Here is a 19360-nt window from a genome sequence, read left to right as displayed (position 1 = left end):
CCACAAAGCTTATGTTTGGTTTTGGGTTTTTTCTTGCCATCACTATTTCTAGTTACTCTTATTTTAATTTAAAGATCTCATTTGTCAAACAAGCAAATCATGTGCTGGTGTGCTTAATTTCCATGTTTCCATTTAACCTCTCATAATTTCAGAATTAAAAGTTGATTCATGTTTTTTCTCAGGCATTACCTGGCTTTTACACATCTTGGACCAACACTTTGAATTTTTGTCTCGATACATTCTTATGATATGGCATCTTCTTGCTAGTACTTGTTCTGCTGCCCCTGGAATTAACTAACATTTCAAACACTTTCAAAATCAGAAAATCACCACTGTCCTCCTACAGCTCTACTGTATTTCTTACTGTTTCTTGTGCTCTGTTAGATTTGGACTGATTTCTTTTAATACTTACAGCAAGAAGAACTGATGCTAGGTGATCCTTGCCTTAGAGAGTTAAAAAAAGGGGACATCATACAACTTCAGAGGAGAGGATTCTTTATTTGTGATCAGCCCTATGAGCCAGTGAGGTAAGCTACCTAAAAATGGCCTAAGCAGACTTCACAGAATTTGCTTTAGCTTGCTAGGTTCTAATGTTTTCACACATGCATTGGCAAGAGTAATGTTGCCTGCAAATATTTTCCCCTTTACCATGACCTTTCTATGGAATATTTCTGTGGAGTGGTATGGCTTTTAGCTTGTACATTCCTACCTTCAAACTGTCTAAGCCAAGTACATGGCATTTTTGGTACACCCCAGCTAACTTGGACTTAGTAAAGAGGTCATGGTTTCCATGTGATTCTAAGTATATACATTAAGGAACAATGTTATGGAATAAAACAGGTGTTTGCCCAATTAGAGTGTGCACATACTATTTAATTGTAACAGTTCTTTAGCAAGCTGCCAAACATCTAAATTGCACTGCATTGCAGCATAATAGTAAAACATAAAGAAAATTTGTGTGTAACAGGAATCAATGCAGATCCCCAGTTATGTAAATTTGGGTAACTACAGTTGTGTACAAAGATAAACTTGCAGTTATGCAAGAGCATCTTGTAGAAAGAGTAGAACATTTGTTTCAATAAATATTTCATATGTATCTTTTATTTCCTTGTTTTCTATAAAACCTTTTATAGTCCTTACAGCTGTAAAGATGCCCCATGCATTTTGATTTACATCCCTGATGGACATACTAAGGAAATGCCAACGTCTGGGTCAAAAGAGAAGACCAAAGCTGAAACTGCAAAGAGAGAGGTAAACTTGTGTTTTAGAAAAGTGCCATAAAAGGTATTACTGTGCATCTATTTCTGTACAAGATTATCATGCCCAATATTTGTCTTTTTTTTTTAAGGCTAGTTCAGCTGTAAAAGGAAAATCTGCTCCACTTGTTGGTGATACCTCTACTCCAACCTGTATTGCATCTGAAGGTCACCTGGTCATTTACAACAGGGTGTCTGCACAGGGTGATATAGTTCGTGACTTGAAAGCTAAGAAGGCAGCAAAGGAAGATATTGATAAGGCTGTGAAACAGTTGCTGGCCTTGAAAGCAGAATACAAAGAGAAGACAGGCCAGGAGTATAAGCCTGGAAATCCTCCAGTATCTGTAACTGAACAGTCTTCAAAGCTTGAGACCTCTGGTACCCTGGACAGTAAAGCTCTGTATGATAAAGTAGCAGAGCAAGGAGAAGTGGTCCGAAAACTGAAAGCTGAGAAAGCACCTAAGGTGGCTAATTAAACTAATTTTTTTTTGTTTGGGTTTGTATAGCCCATTGTCCTCTGTCTTTGGAGGTAAATGGGTGCTTATGGATCCGTGTTTTCATAGTGTTCGTCATTTGGACTGGGCTCTGTTCTGTCACGACTTGTGTTTTCCAATAGCTAGATATGTATGACAAAGTTTGTGTTAATATTCATAAAGATGCAAGTAAATTCCTATATTTCTTAGACTGCTGTTCTGAAACATGGACAGGATTCACCCCACAGCATGAGTCGATTTAAGTATCCAAATCTAGTCCTTGGGGTTAAAATGTCCTGCAGTATTTATTTATTTATTTAACTAAATATGGTTGAATTATGTGACTTCATAGGATTGACTTGTTGCTATTTAGACCTCAGAAACAAAACAAAACCCCAAAACCAGAAAGGAAAAAAAGAAAGTAAAGGTCCAAATACTACAGATAGTTTTGAGACATCTTCCTGTCTGGAACTGAGCATAGAAAACATAGCTACTAGTAGCTGTGTTTTTTCCATTCTTTATAATGCAGAGCAAGAAAAGATGAAAAATAATGCACTTTGCCTGGTGGTTAAATACTGTTCATAGTAGTGTCTTGGTGGCACCATAAAATCGAAATAAATGGGAAGATCTAAACTTATTGTCACAATTTTACTTAGGGTTGTGTATCCCTTAACAGGAGTTACTTTGTTAAAGTAGAAATCTAGTAGAGAAAACTCCGAACAACTCTACTAAATAGTTAAGAAAATGGAATAGGTGCACATAAACTGTAGGTCTTTTCATGAAAGCATTTAAGGTGCACTTCAGAGTCTTATGTCTCTATATCTTTGTTCCTTCCTCTTTCTACCCCTTCCTTTCTCTTTCAGGATGAGATAGGTGCTGCTGTGGAAGTCCTTTTATCCCTAAAGGCAGAATATAAACAACAGACAGGCCAGGAGTACAAACTCGGAAGCCCACCTGTGGTCTTTGTCCCTCCTCAGTCTTCTCCTGTTTCTACTATTCCATCCCCATGTCCAGTAGACAGCAAATCTCTATACAACAAAGTAGCTGAACAAGGCGAAGTGGTCCGCAAGCTTAAATCGGAGAAAGCTTCAAAGGTGTATTAGCAGTGAATACTTCTGAGTGGAACAATATTTTCAGTTTAGACTAAAACCTAAATACAGGTTTTGTGAATCTTGAGGAACAAAATATAAGCAAGTACTTTCAAATCCTATGAAATGCTTTTCCAAATTCTCTTAATCTGATGATATGGCTGACTTCATGAGTTCTGTGACAGTGCATGGAGAACCTGGAAAATAAATGAACAAGTTCTTTTTTTAGTGATACAAGATAAGTGAAGCAGAATATAGGCAGTAACTTGAAAAAAGGGCTGTAACTTGAAAGCTAGAATAGCAATAATAAATTTGTTAGTAATTTGATAATGGTTGGGGAACCATTCTTTATTCAGAGTCAGAGTATTTGCTGCCATTGTCCAGTGTACAAGGTCAGGGACTGCTGTAACTGCGGGGAACTAAGCTGCCTAAATGGGAAGCTTTCATGGCACAGAAATCAGCCCTTACATATGCTACATGATTCGGTACATCAGTACCTTTGATGTGCAACTTGTAGGTGTTCTGGCTAAAATGTTTATGACAGAACTCAGTAATGACAACTTATACTAACAAGTTAGCTCTAAAAGTTTTATTACACCACCTGTGTTAGTGCCATTCTAGTAAAGGTTATCTTATCTTAGCTATTGTGTTGCATCTCTTATTTCTGTCTTTATCTGCAACTGCTGTTTTTCCTTTCTTGCTTCAGGAGCAAATAGATGAGGCTGTGAAAATGCTTTTAAATCTAAAAGCAGAATATAAACAAAAGACAGGTCAAGAGTACAAGCCTGGAAATCCACCTTCAGCTCCTCCTTGTATACCTTCTACTACACTTCCATCTTCTTCTGTATGCTGCAGTAACTTGGCACCCTGTAGCTTAGTGGACGGCAAAGCACTTTATGATAATGTAGCTGAACAAGGGGAACTGGTGCGCAGACTCAAAGCAGAGAAAGCTCCCAAGGTATAATAGTAAATATTGAGTAAGCAAGTGTAATTCTTACCACGTTTTGCCACTGGGGGGAAACCTTTTACCAAGTAAGGATCAAATTCCCTTATGTCTGGGTCATAGCTTAGCCATCAAACTTGTTTGGTCTGATAATGCCACACAAGGCTACTCTGATGCTGGATACTGTCTTGACTGTGAGATGTAAATTAGAAATTCAGCCTCTCACATCTAGATAAATAGGCACAAGATGGCAGATGTCAACCCTGCAGAAGTTTTAAATGTATTTTACTTTTTCTTGCTATATTTGGGACAAGTGAAGATAAAAGTATCTAGTGTGCTGCAACAATAGCAAAACTTTTCAAAACTTTACAAATTCAGTGATAGTTGTGGAAAAGTACATGAGACAAACCTATATGTTTTCAGGAGCTGCTGGGTTTTTTCTGCCTATATTTCTACCTTGCAGAATTGATTTTGGTGTTGAGTTGTTTTTTTGTTTTGGTTTGTGGTGTGTGTTTGTTTTTTTTTAAAAAAAAGCACTTTTCTAAAACAGTTTATTGTATTTTTCAGTGTAGATTCTGCTGCAATTATTAATGGGTTATAGCTGGCCAGGTGGGCTAGGGGAACATTCTGGTACAATGTAACAGCTCTCAAACATATTCCTGTTGCTTGGGGAAGAGCTATTACTTGAGTCGTCTCATAATTATGAAGCACTGTTTATTGCTAGATGGAAATTCTATTTTCTTAGCTTGAAGATCAATGCTTCTTGTCAGTTCTCTCTTTAATTCTCACCAATACATCTTGCTATTTGTCCTCCATATAGGATGAAATAGATGAAGCAGTAAAACTCCTTCTTTCTCTAAAAGCTGACTACAAGGAAAAGACTGGGGAGGACTACAAGCCAGGACATCCAGCAGTATCCCAAGGTGCTTTGCCTCAGGCATCAAACACAGTACCCAGTGGTCCAGACACACCTGAAGCTAAAGCCCTGTTTAGCAAAGTAGCTCTTCAAGGAGACGAAGTTAGGAAATTGAAATCAGAAAAAGCAGAAAAGGTAAAAGCATACGGTAATATAAAAATGCAATATATATTTAAATCTAAAATTCTATTTTAAATTCAGTGTGATTATGGGAATTAGAAATGTATGTTTAGAGTAGGCAGCATTTGAATTCTGAGATGTGAAATGTACTTTGAAAATTATTCCTGTGAGATATGGTCCTTAAAATGTTAATGCATTTAAGTATTGGCTTTTGCAGATTTTCCCCCCAACGCTGTGTGGATGTCCACAATCTCATACATAGATCCATTTTATTTTTTTGATAAGGCCATTTTATTCCTGTGATTTCTGTATGAATTTATCTTTTTTGTTGTTCTTCAAGGAAAAGATAGATGCAGCTGTTAAGGAACTTCTTCAGTTGAAGGCCCAGTATAAGTCTGTTGCAGGAGTTGACTATAAACCAATTTCTGCTAGTGGCACTGATGACAAAGACAAGAAGAAGAAAGAGAAGGAGAATAAGTCTGAAAAGCAGAGTAAGCAACAGAAGCAAAATGATGGGCCAAAAAAAGAACCTTTGCAAGGACAGAGTGGTAATGAGCTCTCCTCAAATGGATCAGGAGAGGGTCAAGGCCCTAAAAAACAAACCAGGTAAAGATGCGATCTTTAATCTATTTGCTAGAAACCTCAACTGTTTACCTCTTTTCAGATTTAGAGTTTTACAGGCTTCTCATTTCACTTGAAATTATGGACATTTGCAAAATAACTGTGTTCATTTTCATATTTAGGATCAAGCAAAAGCAAGTTACCAAAGTTTATTTAGTGTCAGCTGTACCTCAGCATCCTACTGAGAAAAATTCTGCCTAGCCTGTAGAAAGCATAAAGCAGCATGCCTACTCTGTTACTGTCACTGTTATTAAGAACTTGCTATGCTTCGTTATTTGCTTCTGCAAATGTGCTGCTGTATCTTGCTCAGTATGAACCCTGGAGGAAAAAAAACCCTTATGCTTATTTCATTGTACCAGAGTTTCCAAAATATTTACTGCGAGTACCATGAGAAGTATGCAGGCCAACCCAGAGCAAGGCACTGCTGCTGTTGATGGTGGAACTCTCCAGTGATCATTGCTGTGCATCCCCTCTCCTGCTCCCACCCTGAAAGTTTACAAGTCTTTCCACAGCATGTATTATGCAGCACTATTTATTTCCTGTTTCAGATACATAAATCACATGTTAAAGACAGAGATGTGGTTATTTTGTATAGAAAATATGCCAGAAAAATGGATTTTTCACCCTTAAAACTTCTCTGCTTATAGAGATATAAAAGCTTTACTTTTGTCTAGCATTGTTTGAGTCTGGTGAGTTTAGCCTTCTTTAGAATCTTTTAGGTTTTTTACCTGTAATCTTTATTTTGATGGTAGGGTCAGTTTTCTGTCTTGAACAGTATGACTGACGTTCACATGAATGGTGAATTCAAGTTGCTTATGTTTCCTGAAATTGTAGCCAAGCTAGGTAAGAAATTTTTAAAATAAAGAGTAAACCAGCTTACACATAGGTCTAGTTAATCTTAGGTTCTTACTGGAGGTGCTTGCATTTTTTGATGCATCATTATAAGGTTCTTTGATGCAACCATGGTGAGAATTAGAAGGGTTCAAACAGTAGAAAAGAGACAGCTGTTTTTATGAAACACTCTTGATAGCCAAGGTAAGGAAATACTAGCAATTCCTACTAGCCAATATGTACTGAACTGTCAGAAAAAAATTTGGGAAAAGTTAACTTTATGAAGTAAAATTAAAAAATTCTGTTGCATGCTAAATGCTATACAGCACAAATCTGGTTCTTTTCTAATACCATAGGCTGGGTCTGGAAGCTAAAAAAGAAGAAAATCTTGCAGACTGGTTCTCTCAGGTAAGTGCACATTAGTTTGAATTAAAGAATTATTTCATTCTTATAAATCAAGATCTGATTTGGATTTATATCTTATCTTGTATTTCTGTTTGTTTGTTGTTTTTTTTAAATACAAAGCAAAGTACTTGCTCTTTTCAATTTCTTACATTGCTATCATGGTCTTTAATAGAAGTGCCTGGATTGAAGAGCTGAATAAATTTCAGCTCCCATTATATATATATGTGTGTGTGTATATATATGATTTTCTTAATTCATGTATGAATTCCTCTTTCATTAAGAGTGCAAAACTTCAGTGAAGTGATAGGAATTTCATAGGCTTGGAAGTTTTATTCCACCTCAAGATGATGTGTAACCAAAGTTAGTATTTTTTGATACTGAATGAGTTTGCTGGCTTACGAGGTTCAAAACAGCCAGAGTCAAGATGATTAGTTTAGACTAGCCTACTTATGAAATCTTGTAAATAGATATCAGTGGTGTACATTTCCTCTCGCTAGTATAACTTTTGCCTATACCCTAAGGAATAAAAATCTCTTCTGACATGAGCTAGAGACATTTCTTACAAAAGTGCAGTTTGTTGGTTCTTGGAAGCTAGCTACTGTCTCCTTGGATTCATGAAAATCAATTTTAGTTAAGTGTTTACTTTATTCAGATCTATTATTAAACTTAATGTTCCTGCTTAACTTTCTCTAATTATAGGTAACAAAAGCAATCACAAAGCATATCTTTGCTAACTTTTTGAACACAAAGACTTTTAAATGGGAGACTTTTCTTGAATTGCATGCCACACACTTGAATTACTGAATGTTGTTTGTATATGAAATTGAAACTTCAGTATCTAAATAATCTTTTGAAAGGTGATCACAAAATCAGAGATGATTGAATACTATGATGTGAGTGGCTGTTATGTTCTTCGTCCTTGGGCTTATGCCATTTGGGAAGCTATCAAGAACTTCTTCGATGCAGAGATCAAAAAACTTGGAGTGGAAAACTGTTACTTCCCCATGTTTGTGTCCCAGGCTGCCCTAGAGAAAGAGAAGACTCATATTGCTGACTTTGCTCCTGAGGTATGCTTCAAAACTTTGTTTTAATCTGAGTACAAGAAAACCCAACAACTTAGTCTGCAGCCGATTATGAAAGTAGGGGGTTTTTCAAACTTGTGATTTGTAAAGTTTTTTTTTCCCTTTTTTTTTTTTTCCTTCCTTTAGGTTGCTTGGGTCACAAGATCTGGGAAAACAGATCTGGCTGAACCAATTGCTGTACGTCCCACAAGTGAAACAGGTAGACTTCTTTGCATGCAATTTGGCTGTAAAGAAAACAGTTACAGGTATAGTGTAGCTGAAAGACAAGAGTCCCTTTTGAAATGTGGAAACCCATTTTTTAGAATGTTTTCTATAACTCCTTATGAAAATTTCTTAAATTCACTGCTGCTTATAGCAAGTGTCACAGCACTATATGTTCCCTTGAATGGACTTTTCTAGGAAATGTACACTGTAGGTATTTTTCCATGAATGTCCTGAAGACTGACTTGCTTTGACTCAAAAACATGTTTGGTTGTTTGTTTTATATTGTTTATAAGAAAATATCTTCACCTCATAATTCACTTCAGTTTTGTATGTACTTTGGCTATAGCTGTGAAACTGGCTTTTACTAAAATTTCATCTGAGTAATTTAAACAAACATTTTTAAGACCTAAGGCTGGCTGAGTTTTTAATTGAATCAGATATGGTATAGTATCTTGAAATCTCGAGGCCAGTGAAATTTCTATTTGTGAACCTAGCTGTATTTACATGCAAACATAATGTCATTACATATTAGGCTTTGGATTGTAGTTTGACCAGCAGCAAGCAAGCTATTTTGCAGAGACACAGGATGAAGTGAAAGTATTCCTTTCAGTGAAAATATGTGTTAAGACAAAAAAAGTGTTTTAAAGAGAATTAAACATAAAAGCATAGTTCTCACAGCAGAGAATGTTAAGCTTATATGTAGCAAAAAGAAAACTGGCATAAACTGGCTGTATTGTGCAGAGACCCAAAGCTGCTTTCTTTTTACAGTCATGTATCCTGCCTATGCAAAGTGGGTGCAGTCACACAGGGATCTTCCTATCAAGCTTAATCAGTGGTGCAATGTTGTGGTACGTCTGTACGCAATTTCTGAGTAACTGTTGTATCATAAGTGCAGTGTAAGACAACTATTCTATGTGGACATGGCATGATGATACTGATCACAGCACACATTTCATGGCAAAAGTGTGAATGTGGTTTATGTGATTTGTTTTTCTTACTGTTTTTAATAAAACATGCTTTGTCAGTTTAAGTAGAATTCTGTGAATAGTTGATTTCTTATCTTTATTCAGAATTTTCTAATACTTATTTATAAACATTATTTTTAACAATAATTTGACACTTTAGTGTTAATCTTGGTGTTCAATTTTTTCATTTCCCCCCTCCAGCGTTGGGAGTTCAAACATCCCCAGCCTTTCCTTCGCACTCGTGAGTTCCTTTGGCAAGAGGGTCACACAGCATTTGCAACATATGAAGAAGCAGCAGAGGAGGTAAAAAGCAATTGTGCTGTTGCTTTTGCTTTCAGAAAGTTACCTTACTCCATAGTGACACAAATCTTTTTAGTAGGTGTCACAGAGACTCACACAATCAAATTAAACAGGTGTTAAACTCAATGAAATTTATTCTTTAACCAAAATCATTTAGAACTCCAACAACATTAGTAAACCACAGGTTCAGTGATGTAAGGGGAAATTAATACTGCACAACTGACTTAAGAATTATTAAGTTTTAAAGATGATGACCGAAAACACACATATCACTCACCTAAAAGATTAGGGCTCTCAACCTTGAGGAGTTTCCTTAGGCGGCATCCCAACCCAAGGGAGAGTCCCTGACTGCAAACCTGCTGCTCCGAGGAGGACTGACTCAATTTACCCTCTGTCGAGGCATTCATACCCTAGTTGAATCTGATCTGTGGTCATATATGGTCAACAGTCAAGAAGTTTCTTTCAACTGAAGTGTTTCATTGGCTGGGGGTCTTGCCTTTCGACCAAAGCGTGTACGTTATGGTCATCACTGGCCAAAATGTGTACATGACCACAGTCACCACGCAGGCTGGGTGGCTCAACCCCCAAACTGCGACTTCTAGTTTGGGGTTTGGTTTTGGTTGTTTGGTTTTTTCCTTCGGTCAAAGAGTTTCATGTCAGGGCAGGTGTATCTGCCACACTAAGACCGTGTAGAAATCTGTCTCCTTTTCTTTGGGATCTCTCATGAAAAATATCAAGTGTATTAGAACCCATTTTTTTTCTCAGATGTAACCCATGTCTGAGGCTTTAGTCTCTTCAAACAATATGGAGAATTTGAAGAGTGTGATTATATAAAGAATGCTTTCCTTAAAAATCTGTTTTCCTTAAAAATCTAAACAATGCGTTCACATATTGACTGCTTTAACACTTCCTTTGCCAAAGACAGATGTTTCATTGAGTATCATGGCATATGTTTATTTACTTAGCAGATGTTCAGACCTCTAGGTGAAAACTAGAAGTCAATATAACCATTGAACTGACATTTCTGCACTGACTCTTCTTGTTTTCTGTCATAGTTTATAGTTGCTGCTATTTGATCCATAGAAAATAACACCCAAAATTTAAAGTAATGGAAGAAATCTTATTTTTTAAAAAGTCTTGATTAAGTGTTAAATTTTTAAGATTTTAGACTCTGGCATATAAAAATATTTCATGATTTAGCAAATGGCAAAATACTACATAATTCTTAAAACAGTATGTTCATCATAGGTGATACAGATACTTGATCTCTATGCTCAAGTGTATGAAGATCTCCTAGCAATACCTGTTGTGAAAGGGAGGAAGACAGAGAAGGAGAAGTTCGCTGGGGGTGATTATACAACCACTGTAGAGGCATTTATATCTGCCAGTGGAAGAGCTATCCAGGTATTTCTCTATTAGAAGAATATTTTTTTCAGTAAATACAGTAAGATGAAAGCTTTAAACTGATGCTTGATAGACTTAACTTTCTATTGAGTGAAATTTTCTGTGTGCAACTATTTCAGGGAGCAACGTCACATCATCTAGGGCAGAATTTCTCAAAGATGTTTGAAATTGTATTTGAAGATCCCAAGAAACCAGGAGAAAAACAGTTTGCTTATCAGAATTCATGGGGCATTACAACTCGAACTATTGGTGTAATGACAATGATTCATGGAGATAACATGGGACTGGTGCTCCCACCTCGAGTAGCCTGTGTTCAGGTATGTAAAAATGCCTTAAACTACCATTTTGTTTCCTTTCCTGTCTTGGAATTCATGAGCATTTCATATCAGGCACCTGGAAGACTTAACATAGGATAGGAGCTGTCTAATTACAGAATTTGGTGTATAAAGTTATTACAAATCATTAGGGTACTTCTGGTAGGCAAGCTCCCTTTAATAGTCCATCCATTTAAAATAATTTTGACTGTATCATTTAGATGAAAAGGAAAATGTATTCTTTACTTCTGTGAACTTGAAAGAAATTGCTGGGATATAGGGCCACAATATTGGTTTTAAGTATTTATAATAACTAGGAGCTAATTTTTTTATAATGTGAAGTACATGTCATGTTATATTGCAGGTTGTAATTATTCCCTGTGGTATCACAAATTCCCTTTCTGAAGATGACAAAGAGGCTTTATTGAAGAAATGTAATGAATATCGTAATAGGCTGCTTAGTGTTAATATCCGTGTACGGGCTGATTTAAGAGACAACTATTCACCTGGCTGGAAGTTCAACCACTGGGAACTTAAGGTACATTTCTTTCCAGGAGGTATTTTGAAGCTTATCTGTGGGGGGTATGTATGAGGCATGTTATGTGTGCCTTGTATTTGAAGGCAAATATTTTTTTTAAATGAAGAATTGCTGCCTGATAATCAGTGATCACTTTCATTAATAAATGAAGAAAAGATGTTTTCTGAGACTTGCTCTGTTTGCTAGGATTTGCCTGTCATTGGTGATTTTTGAACTTCCAGGTCTCCACTTTATATACCTAGAAAATGAAATTAATAGTACAGATTATATGCATGTTTAAAAATTTGTACTAACACTTAAGTGTCTCCAGGGTCACAACAGTGCCTTCTTTGCACACAGTGGAACAGAAGATAAACCTGTACAATGTAAACAAAAAAAGGAACAATTTTTTTTGTTTCAAAATGAACATGTTCCCCTCACATAGTAGTTGAGAGGAACAGTTCTGCTTCATCAAATATAAGAGGCTTTTGTAAAACAAAAGTAATGAGCAGAATGAAACAATGGTAATTAGAAATTTAATAATGTATTGAGTGATGTTATGGGATCATATTTTTGTTCTGAATTTGAAATTAGTTTCAAGACGTTAATTTTCAGTGTAAGATGATAGAAGTTCCCTGAGTTGTTGAAAGTTCCCATTGTGTCCAAGTTCTCTTCCTTCTGTGTAACCTTTTATTTTTTTTAAATGAAGCTCCAATACCATGAATCCATGTTGGGAGACTTTTTTAATAAAATTAGGTTTATCAAGGAGGCACAGCATAGGGCAAACTTGATGTTTTTTATAAATTCTACTAATGTGTCCAGCTTAATACATAAACTGCATCTTCAGGCCGATTGCAGGCAAAGTGCACTCATTTTACTGAGTACTGATAAGGAATTTCATAGGGTAAAAAAAATACAATGGTAGTAGAGTAAGAAATACAAGAATGAACTGGAAAGTATTTTGCCTTATGTACTTTTCAGCTTAGCAGATTTCTGATATTACGTCCAAAAAGAACCAAATCATTGGTACTTGTTTTATAACGTTTGGTATTAGTTCCATTGCTTTTTCTTAGGAAGTCTTCCTACATGACCATTAGGCATCCTTCTTTCACTGGAAAGTAGTATTACAATTAGAAATACTAGATACTTTCTGCTGAGTTTTAATCATGGAGACAGCTTTTTTGTGTGTCATAAACTAGAATGTTCAGTTTAAATTGCTTGTTAATAACAGTTTTGAATAGCTTTTTATGTAGCTTTGCAGTAGGAGTAGATATTTCACCCTTCAGACAGATTTTACTAAATTATTCATCTTTTTAGCATAAAGGGGGGGGCATATAGGGAGTCATTTGGAAGCTGTGAACTTCAAGAGATTACAGAGCACAAAATGCGTGGAAAGCTTGTGTAAATGTCACCGATTGTCCTGTTCATTTGTTGAACACTTTAGAATGTTTTTAGGTTTTAGCTTTTTAGCTTACTGATTAGATTTACCTTGAGGAAAAAAAAACAACAAACCAACAAAACCACTCACCAAAATACGTTGGCACTTACTCTCTTCATTTCCTGTGAAAGAATGTGTACAACTTGGGACACATGTTAGCAGGATGTAGAGAAAATAAATTAGACTCAGCAAACTCTTAACTGACTAGTAAAATGGAAACTTTGTCTGATGGTATATGGGAGATGATAAATTACATGGTTCTTCTCACCAAAATTTATGAAGCATAAAAGCTTTACATAAATAAAGGAACTATCTGTTTATAGTCAAATATTCTATGCAAATAATGTTGATATTAGGACTATATTTAACAGAACTTTTGCTATCTGCTGTTCATACAGTTCAAGGTGTTCTGTAAAAACAATTAAAAGGTGTTACTGAATGAACTAGAACGTTAAAATGACTATTGAATCATTCATACTTTAAAAATCTGATTTGCACTATCGGGGATAACTGTCATAGTGTAGTTTCAGTTGTGTTTCAACTGTCTTAGTACTACTTGCATGTTGGCACAGATGCAGTCTTCAAGCTAGTGAATCAAGGTTGGAGCAAGGTATAATGCACAAATGAAGAGAGTGTGGATGGGAAAGACAAAAATGCATAAAAGCAGTGGAATATATGCTGATTTATTTTCAAAGAAACTTAAATCTGTAAAGGGATTGCATATTAAGACTGGGCTTCAGGGGAAAAAAAGGGAGAGAGAAAACTAGCTCTTCTGAGAATGACTACTTTATCACAACTTCTAACTTTTTTCAATGAAGGGTGTTCCAGTCAGGGTTGAAGTGGGACCACGAGACATGAAGAGCCAACAGTTTGTAGCTGTTAGAAGAGACACAGGACAGAAGCTGACCTTTTCTGAACATGAAGCAGAAGACCGACTGAAGCAGATTTTGGAGGAGATCCATGCTAACCTTTACAACAGGTAAATTGAGAGGTACAGTAAATGGTTGTGTTAATCACAGATGCCCTTTACCTGTCAGAAGAATTTCTTACATTATTGGTCCATCTGTGGAGAAAGACAGGTTAGGCCCATCTTTCTGTTTGTGACATTTCTGCCTCTGAAACTTGTTCACATACAGTGATAGAAGTTTCCTATTGTGCTCATGAAACAGAATTTTAAAGGTTGTGAACTTATTTTAAAAAATACTTCCATGAATTCGTGTGAAGTATTAATAAACAAACACACCATAAATAGTTCATGGGATAATAATGCACAGGATTCATTCCTGAAAGATGCTTTTGGTAGGGAATTTTGAAAGATAGAAAGTTGTCCAAGAAATTTCAGTAGTTGAAGTTCTATGTTCAGAAGTGTATTTTAAGACCCTATATCCTGTTGACTTTCATAGGACTGTTTTCTTATAAGCAGTCAAATGCTTTTGGAATTGTTATTTGCATTTATGCCAAAATCCCTTGCATGTCTGTCATTGCAAATTGTTGTTTGTAAGTACACTGAGAAAGAACAGGGTGCTGATCCAGCACCATGGCAGATGAGTTTCCTACTTTCTTCTGTGGTGATCAAAGTTGCTTACAAGCTGAATATTTTTACATAGTTAAAAAGCATTTTGCTATTTAGATTTAGAACATAATTAAAAAAGGAAAATCTACATCTATAGTACTTACCTGTTTCTATCTACAGGTGGTCAGTGTTGAACTGACATGCACAACAGTGTGAATTAACATGGTGAAATGTGCAACAACCTGGAGAACATCCCATCAGCAATTAATCAAAATTTTATCTGAGGGCAGAACTGGTAGAAAGACATAACCTGATTAGGAAGATTTACCTGATTAGGAAGATTTGAATGAATATATAGCTTCTCTTGTAACTTTTTGTTTTGACTGACTCTGAAAACTTAGTTCATTTGGCCAGTGAGGTTATGTGCATAAATCTGTCCTGACCAAATTTTTTTTTCTATTTTCTTAGAGCTTCTGAGGACCTAAAAAGTCATATGGTGGTGGCCAATACTATGGAGGACTTTCAAAAAGAGCTTGATTCAGGAAAGGTAAGGAAATTTACTTCATTCTGTCCCGGTAAGTGCCTTCACACACTTTCTGTCCCTTACAAATAATCAGGGGCTAGAAATTTCAAAGCTTATATATAAATACTGTTGTGGTTTTCATGGAACTCTCCCCTCACGAGCAGATGAAACCTCTCCTGTAGGGCTGCACAAAAATAAATTAGCTTTCCCAAAATTTGTGGTACACATTGCTTTCTTCTTTTGCTAAAATACCGTATTTACTAAATGCGGTGTTTTAGGCTACCACCATTCAAAATTTAGTCCTATGCCAGAGGTCACAGGGTGTCTTGAAGAAGTGACTTACAATGCTGCAGTTTGGTAATTTCCATTTAAAGTGTTACATTTTTATCACAAAACGCTTCTCAGAGAGATTAATGTGAGCATTTTATTCAGATTAAGATAAACTTACTGTTATTATTCTAATGCAAACAGCAAAAAACCTTGTCAAATCTTGTAATAGGGTCCAAGTAAGAGTTTAAAGTACATGCTGCTTACGTCAAAGAAGTTTTACCTTTATGACCTGAGTAGAAGCCATTGGGTTCATTGAGAATTGCTGCAAGTCAGAAGCCTCCTTGGGTTGGTAGTAAGAATAACCCAGAATGTGGTTGACTGAACTCTACTGATCCAGAGATCTGTGAAAAATTCAAAGTTTTGGCCAAGTATTTGAATTTTAGATGAGAGATTAAGTCTTCGGTAGAGAATTGAGCTGTTGCTGCTTTTTCAGAGATCCACTGAGAGAAGTTCTTAACCCTGAAATTCTGTCACAAGCCTCAGTTTGTGAAATTGTTCATGTATTTAGATTAATGTGTTCAAGCAGTAGGATCCCCAGGATCAATCATTAAGGCTATGTATTTTATAAAGTGAGATGGGGAGGGGGGTCTGTACCAATTAGATCTACTCTGAAAATTTCAAAATTTCTGATGGAAAATGCACAGGTGCCAAGAATTCATACTACTTTTGTTAACTTCAAAAATAGTTTCAAGAGATTTCAAGATGTGCCATCATGTATCTTTCACTTCTGAATTAAACAAGCACTCTGAAACTATGCTCGACTGTCTTCAAGACAAAGAAACAGTTTAGGAAGACATAAGCTCTTAAAAAAATCTTAAGAGATGCAGTAGTCAAGCTCATTCCAAGAGCAGGAATGGAATGTGAAGCTAATTCTGTATTTGTACATGCACGTAAATTATTATCTTTTAATTTTGATGAAATACTATAGAACTCCCTTTCTTCTCTTCCTACTGCAGAGGTTCCAGATGATACCCTCTGCCTATGGAGAGGGTAAACCACCTGGTCTTCAATGTCCAACACTCACTGTTGTGTATAGCTAGATTCTAGAGAGACCCAAGATAATTAAACTATTTGTATTATGTTTAGAACTCTAATATAATCTAGTTTATAATGTATTTAAACTTGGAAATGTGAACAAATATTTTTACATTCCAAGTTGGATACTTGCATCAGTTTGGTACTTAGTTAATATAAAATTGTTATAATTGGTGTATCTGAATTGAAAAAAAAATGATGTATGTCATTTTATGACTTGTTTCACTCTCTACCTATATATGTTGTATGGAAAAAATTTTATAGCATATGTATTCTGTAATTTCTTGATATTACAGTATGGTAGCACTGACTACTGTTTAAGAAGAAAATTTGTAAGCTGAAGTACTCCTGCTTAATTCCTGTTGCTGTTTTCCCCTTACTATAATTGCAGTGTAGACTATTAGCTCTTTAAAAATGCAGACTTGCTTCCGTGTTCTTTTAAGTTGCATGCAAAGTTTAGTTGAAACTCTAAGAATAATGGCACAGGTATTTAAAGAAAGTTTCATTTAACTAACAAAAGATTAATGTAAAAACAGTATAATAGAGTGGTAATAGTTCCTTTTTTCAATTGCAAGAAAGTGAAGCTATAAAGTGAAGTCTAATAAAGGTATCTTCCAGTTCAAGGCAAACTGAGAATTTTGCACTATGAATGCACATTTGACAAAAGAAAGATACAGATGAGCAAACCTTATTCACAGTTTGGATAGAATTAAAATGACTGTGAAGGCTGAATTTAGCAGCTGTTGTTGCCCTCAGCTATTAGCATTACATGAGTGTTCAAATGTGTGTTAGGGGGTCTCTACTACTTTTTAGTAGTAAACAGAATTTTCACTGTGAAAGTCCATTAAAAACTAAAAAAATAAGTCAAATGGAATATAAAACTTGTAGCAATATAAAACTATATATTGCTACAATAGCTAAGAGTGGTACTGAGAAGAATGTATGAGATAATCATTTCAACTTTACTTTCTCAATTTTCTTCAGTTAAGCTAACTGAAGGAAACAGGAGGAAAATACGCACCACTTCCCCCCGCCCCCAAGAAAAATGTGCTGTAGGTGATTCTGTTTTCTTAAAATATGTATGTCCTTGTCTTGTTTAGAAAATAAGAAAATTCATAGTAATGGAATTAAAATCAAAACTTCATTAGGAAAGCACTGTCTTGCAGTATGTAAGCAAGCATTTGTTCTGCAGTTTGAAAGTTTTAAACTTTTACTGAAAAACAGAGTATTTCAGGAGAAAACAGTATTTATACTTTACACAGATGGAAGATATATTGGATTAAAAAAAAAAACAAACCACCACCCTGACTTGATTTAAATGCTGCTTTGCGTTTGTGTAGGTTTTTCCATGCTGCACTATGGAGGGATGACTGTGCTTATCTATTTCTCTGATGAGAAAGAGCTATTAAAATTTAATTGTAGCAATTGGAACTTTTCCCACTTTGAGTGTATATGAGATCTTAAGATTTAGGAATCCTCCAGAGACAAGGATAGTTTTTTTAGATGTATAACTGGTTTTTGTTTTGTTTTTTTTTCTCTCCTCTCCCCCTCTTGTCCCCTTCAGATTGTACAAATCCCTTTTTGTGGGGAAATTGAGTGTGAGGATTGGATCAAGAAGACCACTGCCAGGTAAAACATAACTGAACTGGAGAGTGTCTACCAAGATCAAAATCAAAATGGTTTGAATATAAAACAGGAATGTAAGATGCCTCTGGGTATAACACTGATGTACAGTCCTCACCCTTGACTGTTGCTGTCCTGCATAGTTCAATATGTTTACTCCCTTAGTTCTGAAACTTTCAGACTAATTTGTGTGCTTTTGAGACTTTATGTATAATGCACTTTATTGCACCTTTATTTTTAAATAAGAGTATTTATTTATGCGTATGCTTTTATTTCAGGGATCAAGATCTTGAGCCTGGCGCCCCCTCCATGGGAGCAAAAAGCCTCTGCATACCTTTTCAGCCTCTCCGTGAACTACAGTGTGGGACAAGATGTGTCTGCGGCAAGAACCCTGCCAAGTTTTACACCCTATTTGGTCGTAGTTACTAAATTACTAGTGAAAGCACCTTCTCCTTTATCTGTGGATGAACTTTTTTTAATAAGACTGAAATAGCCCCCAAACTTAATCAGTTTTGCGACTTTTTAAATGATTCAAAAAACAAAGCCATAAACCATAGAACCCCCCCCAGTTGTCAGTCCTAGGCTAGCAGTAATTCACAGACTTTTCTGTAAACATCTCTAATAATAAACATGTATCGTGAGCTCTAATATGCTTTGGGTTTTTTTTCTGTGTTGCTCAATGGGGAGGATAGGTATCCTCTGCTCATGCCTTTTTTCTGTTTTGGTGCATATTTTTTCTTCTACATTGAGAAAATGCCTGAAAGATTGGAGAGAATGTCATAAACACTCTACAGTATAGTTTAGTGTGCCGTCATAAACTTTATAGGTAAAACATCTGCTTTTAATTTTGCCTTCAAATTTTTCAGTTTTCAGTACAGACTTGCTGCTAACTTGTAGGTGTGGTGAATGCTACCCTTTTTGAAAAATCCTTCTGGAGCCAGGCTTTCAGGAGATATTTTCACCCCATTGTAAAACAAGTTTGAAAGGCTATCTTAGATTAAATGCCACGTTGTTAGCAAGATGCAGGTGAATGCCATTTCTTGCAGATATTTTGCAAAGCCCTGTTTCTCTTATCTTTTAAACTGGCATTTATAGCTTTCTCAGTGATACTGCAATGAGTAATGCAAAAGCAATCTGAAGAGAGGTATTTTCAACGCTAAAGATTTTAGGCTGTGGTTATATCTATAACATGTTTCATAAAACTCTTTTGCTTTTCCTGCACTTACTATGTGTTGCTTTAGCAGAGAAAGCTGGATATTGCAGATTTGCAGAATTATTTTAAAAATAAAATTACTTCCACTCTGAGCATAGGATTGACTTTCAAAAAAAAAATAAAATAGCCCTGGCACAAAATAACTTGTGGATGACATATGCTTAATTTGTTACTTTTTTCTCTCGTATGTTTGAAGGCTGTCTTTTCTGTCCCTGAAAAGAGTTGAGTCAAAACTTAGCAATTAAA

General features: G+C 35.8%; 1 protein-coding gene across 6 annotated transcripts in view; it reads left to right on the top strand.

The window, feature by feature from the left end:
- Positions 1-18549, top strand: part of EPRS1 (glutamyl-prolyl-tRNA synthetase 1) — a 41831-nt gene extending 23282 nt beyond the window's left edge. For 2 of the 6 annotated variants that reach the window (XM_049833688.1, XM_049833687.1), the window contains 19 exons: positions 415-527; positions 1134-1251; positions 1349-1720; positions 2593-2823; positions 3524-3775; positions 4581-4811; positions 5137-5402; positions 6605-6656; positions 7511-7720; positions 7862-7934; positions 8708-8787; positions 9106-9207; positions 10453-10608; positions 10728-10925; positions 11287-11460; positions 13696-13856; positions 14859-14937; positions 17843-17907; positions 18180-18549. In XM_049833688.1, coding sequence (XP_049689645.1) covers positions 415-527; positions 1134-1251; positions 1349-1720; positions 2593-2823; positions 3524-3775; positions 4581-4811; positions 5137-5402; positions 6605-6656; positions 7511-7720; positions 7862-7934; positions 8708-8787; positions 9106-9207; positions 10453-10608; positions 10728-10925; positions 11287-11460; positions 13696-13856; positions 14859-14937; positions 17843-17907; positions 18180-18330 — 3084 coding nt within the window. In that variant the 3' untranslated portion in view covers positions 18331-18549. The remainder of the gene's footprint in view (positions 1-414; positions 528-1133; positions 1252-1348; positions 1721-2592; positions 2824-3523; positions 3776-4580; positions 4812-5136; positions 5403-6604; positions 6657-7510; positions 7721-7861; positions 7935-8707; positions 8788-9105; positions 9208-10452; positions 10609-10727; positions 10926-11286; positions 11461-13695; positions 13857-14858; positions 14938-17842; positions 17908-18179) is intronic. The other 4 variants (XM_049833690.1, XM_049833689.1, XM_049833692.1 and 1 more) reach the window with 2 other exon arrangements.
- The last annotated feature ends 811 nt before the right edge of the window (positions 18550-19360 follow it).

The sequence above is a fragment of the Accipiter gentilis genome, chromosome 30 (genome assembly GCF_929443795.1).
Source record: "Accipiter gentilis chromosome 30, bAccGen1.1, whole genome shotgun sequence".
NCBI lineage: Eukaryota > Metazoa > Chordata > Aves > Accipitriformes > Accipitridae > Astur > Astur gentilis.
Note: the sequence above shows the minus strand (reverse complement) of the source record. Positions and strands in the feature narration are given on the sequence as shown.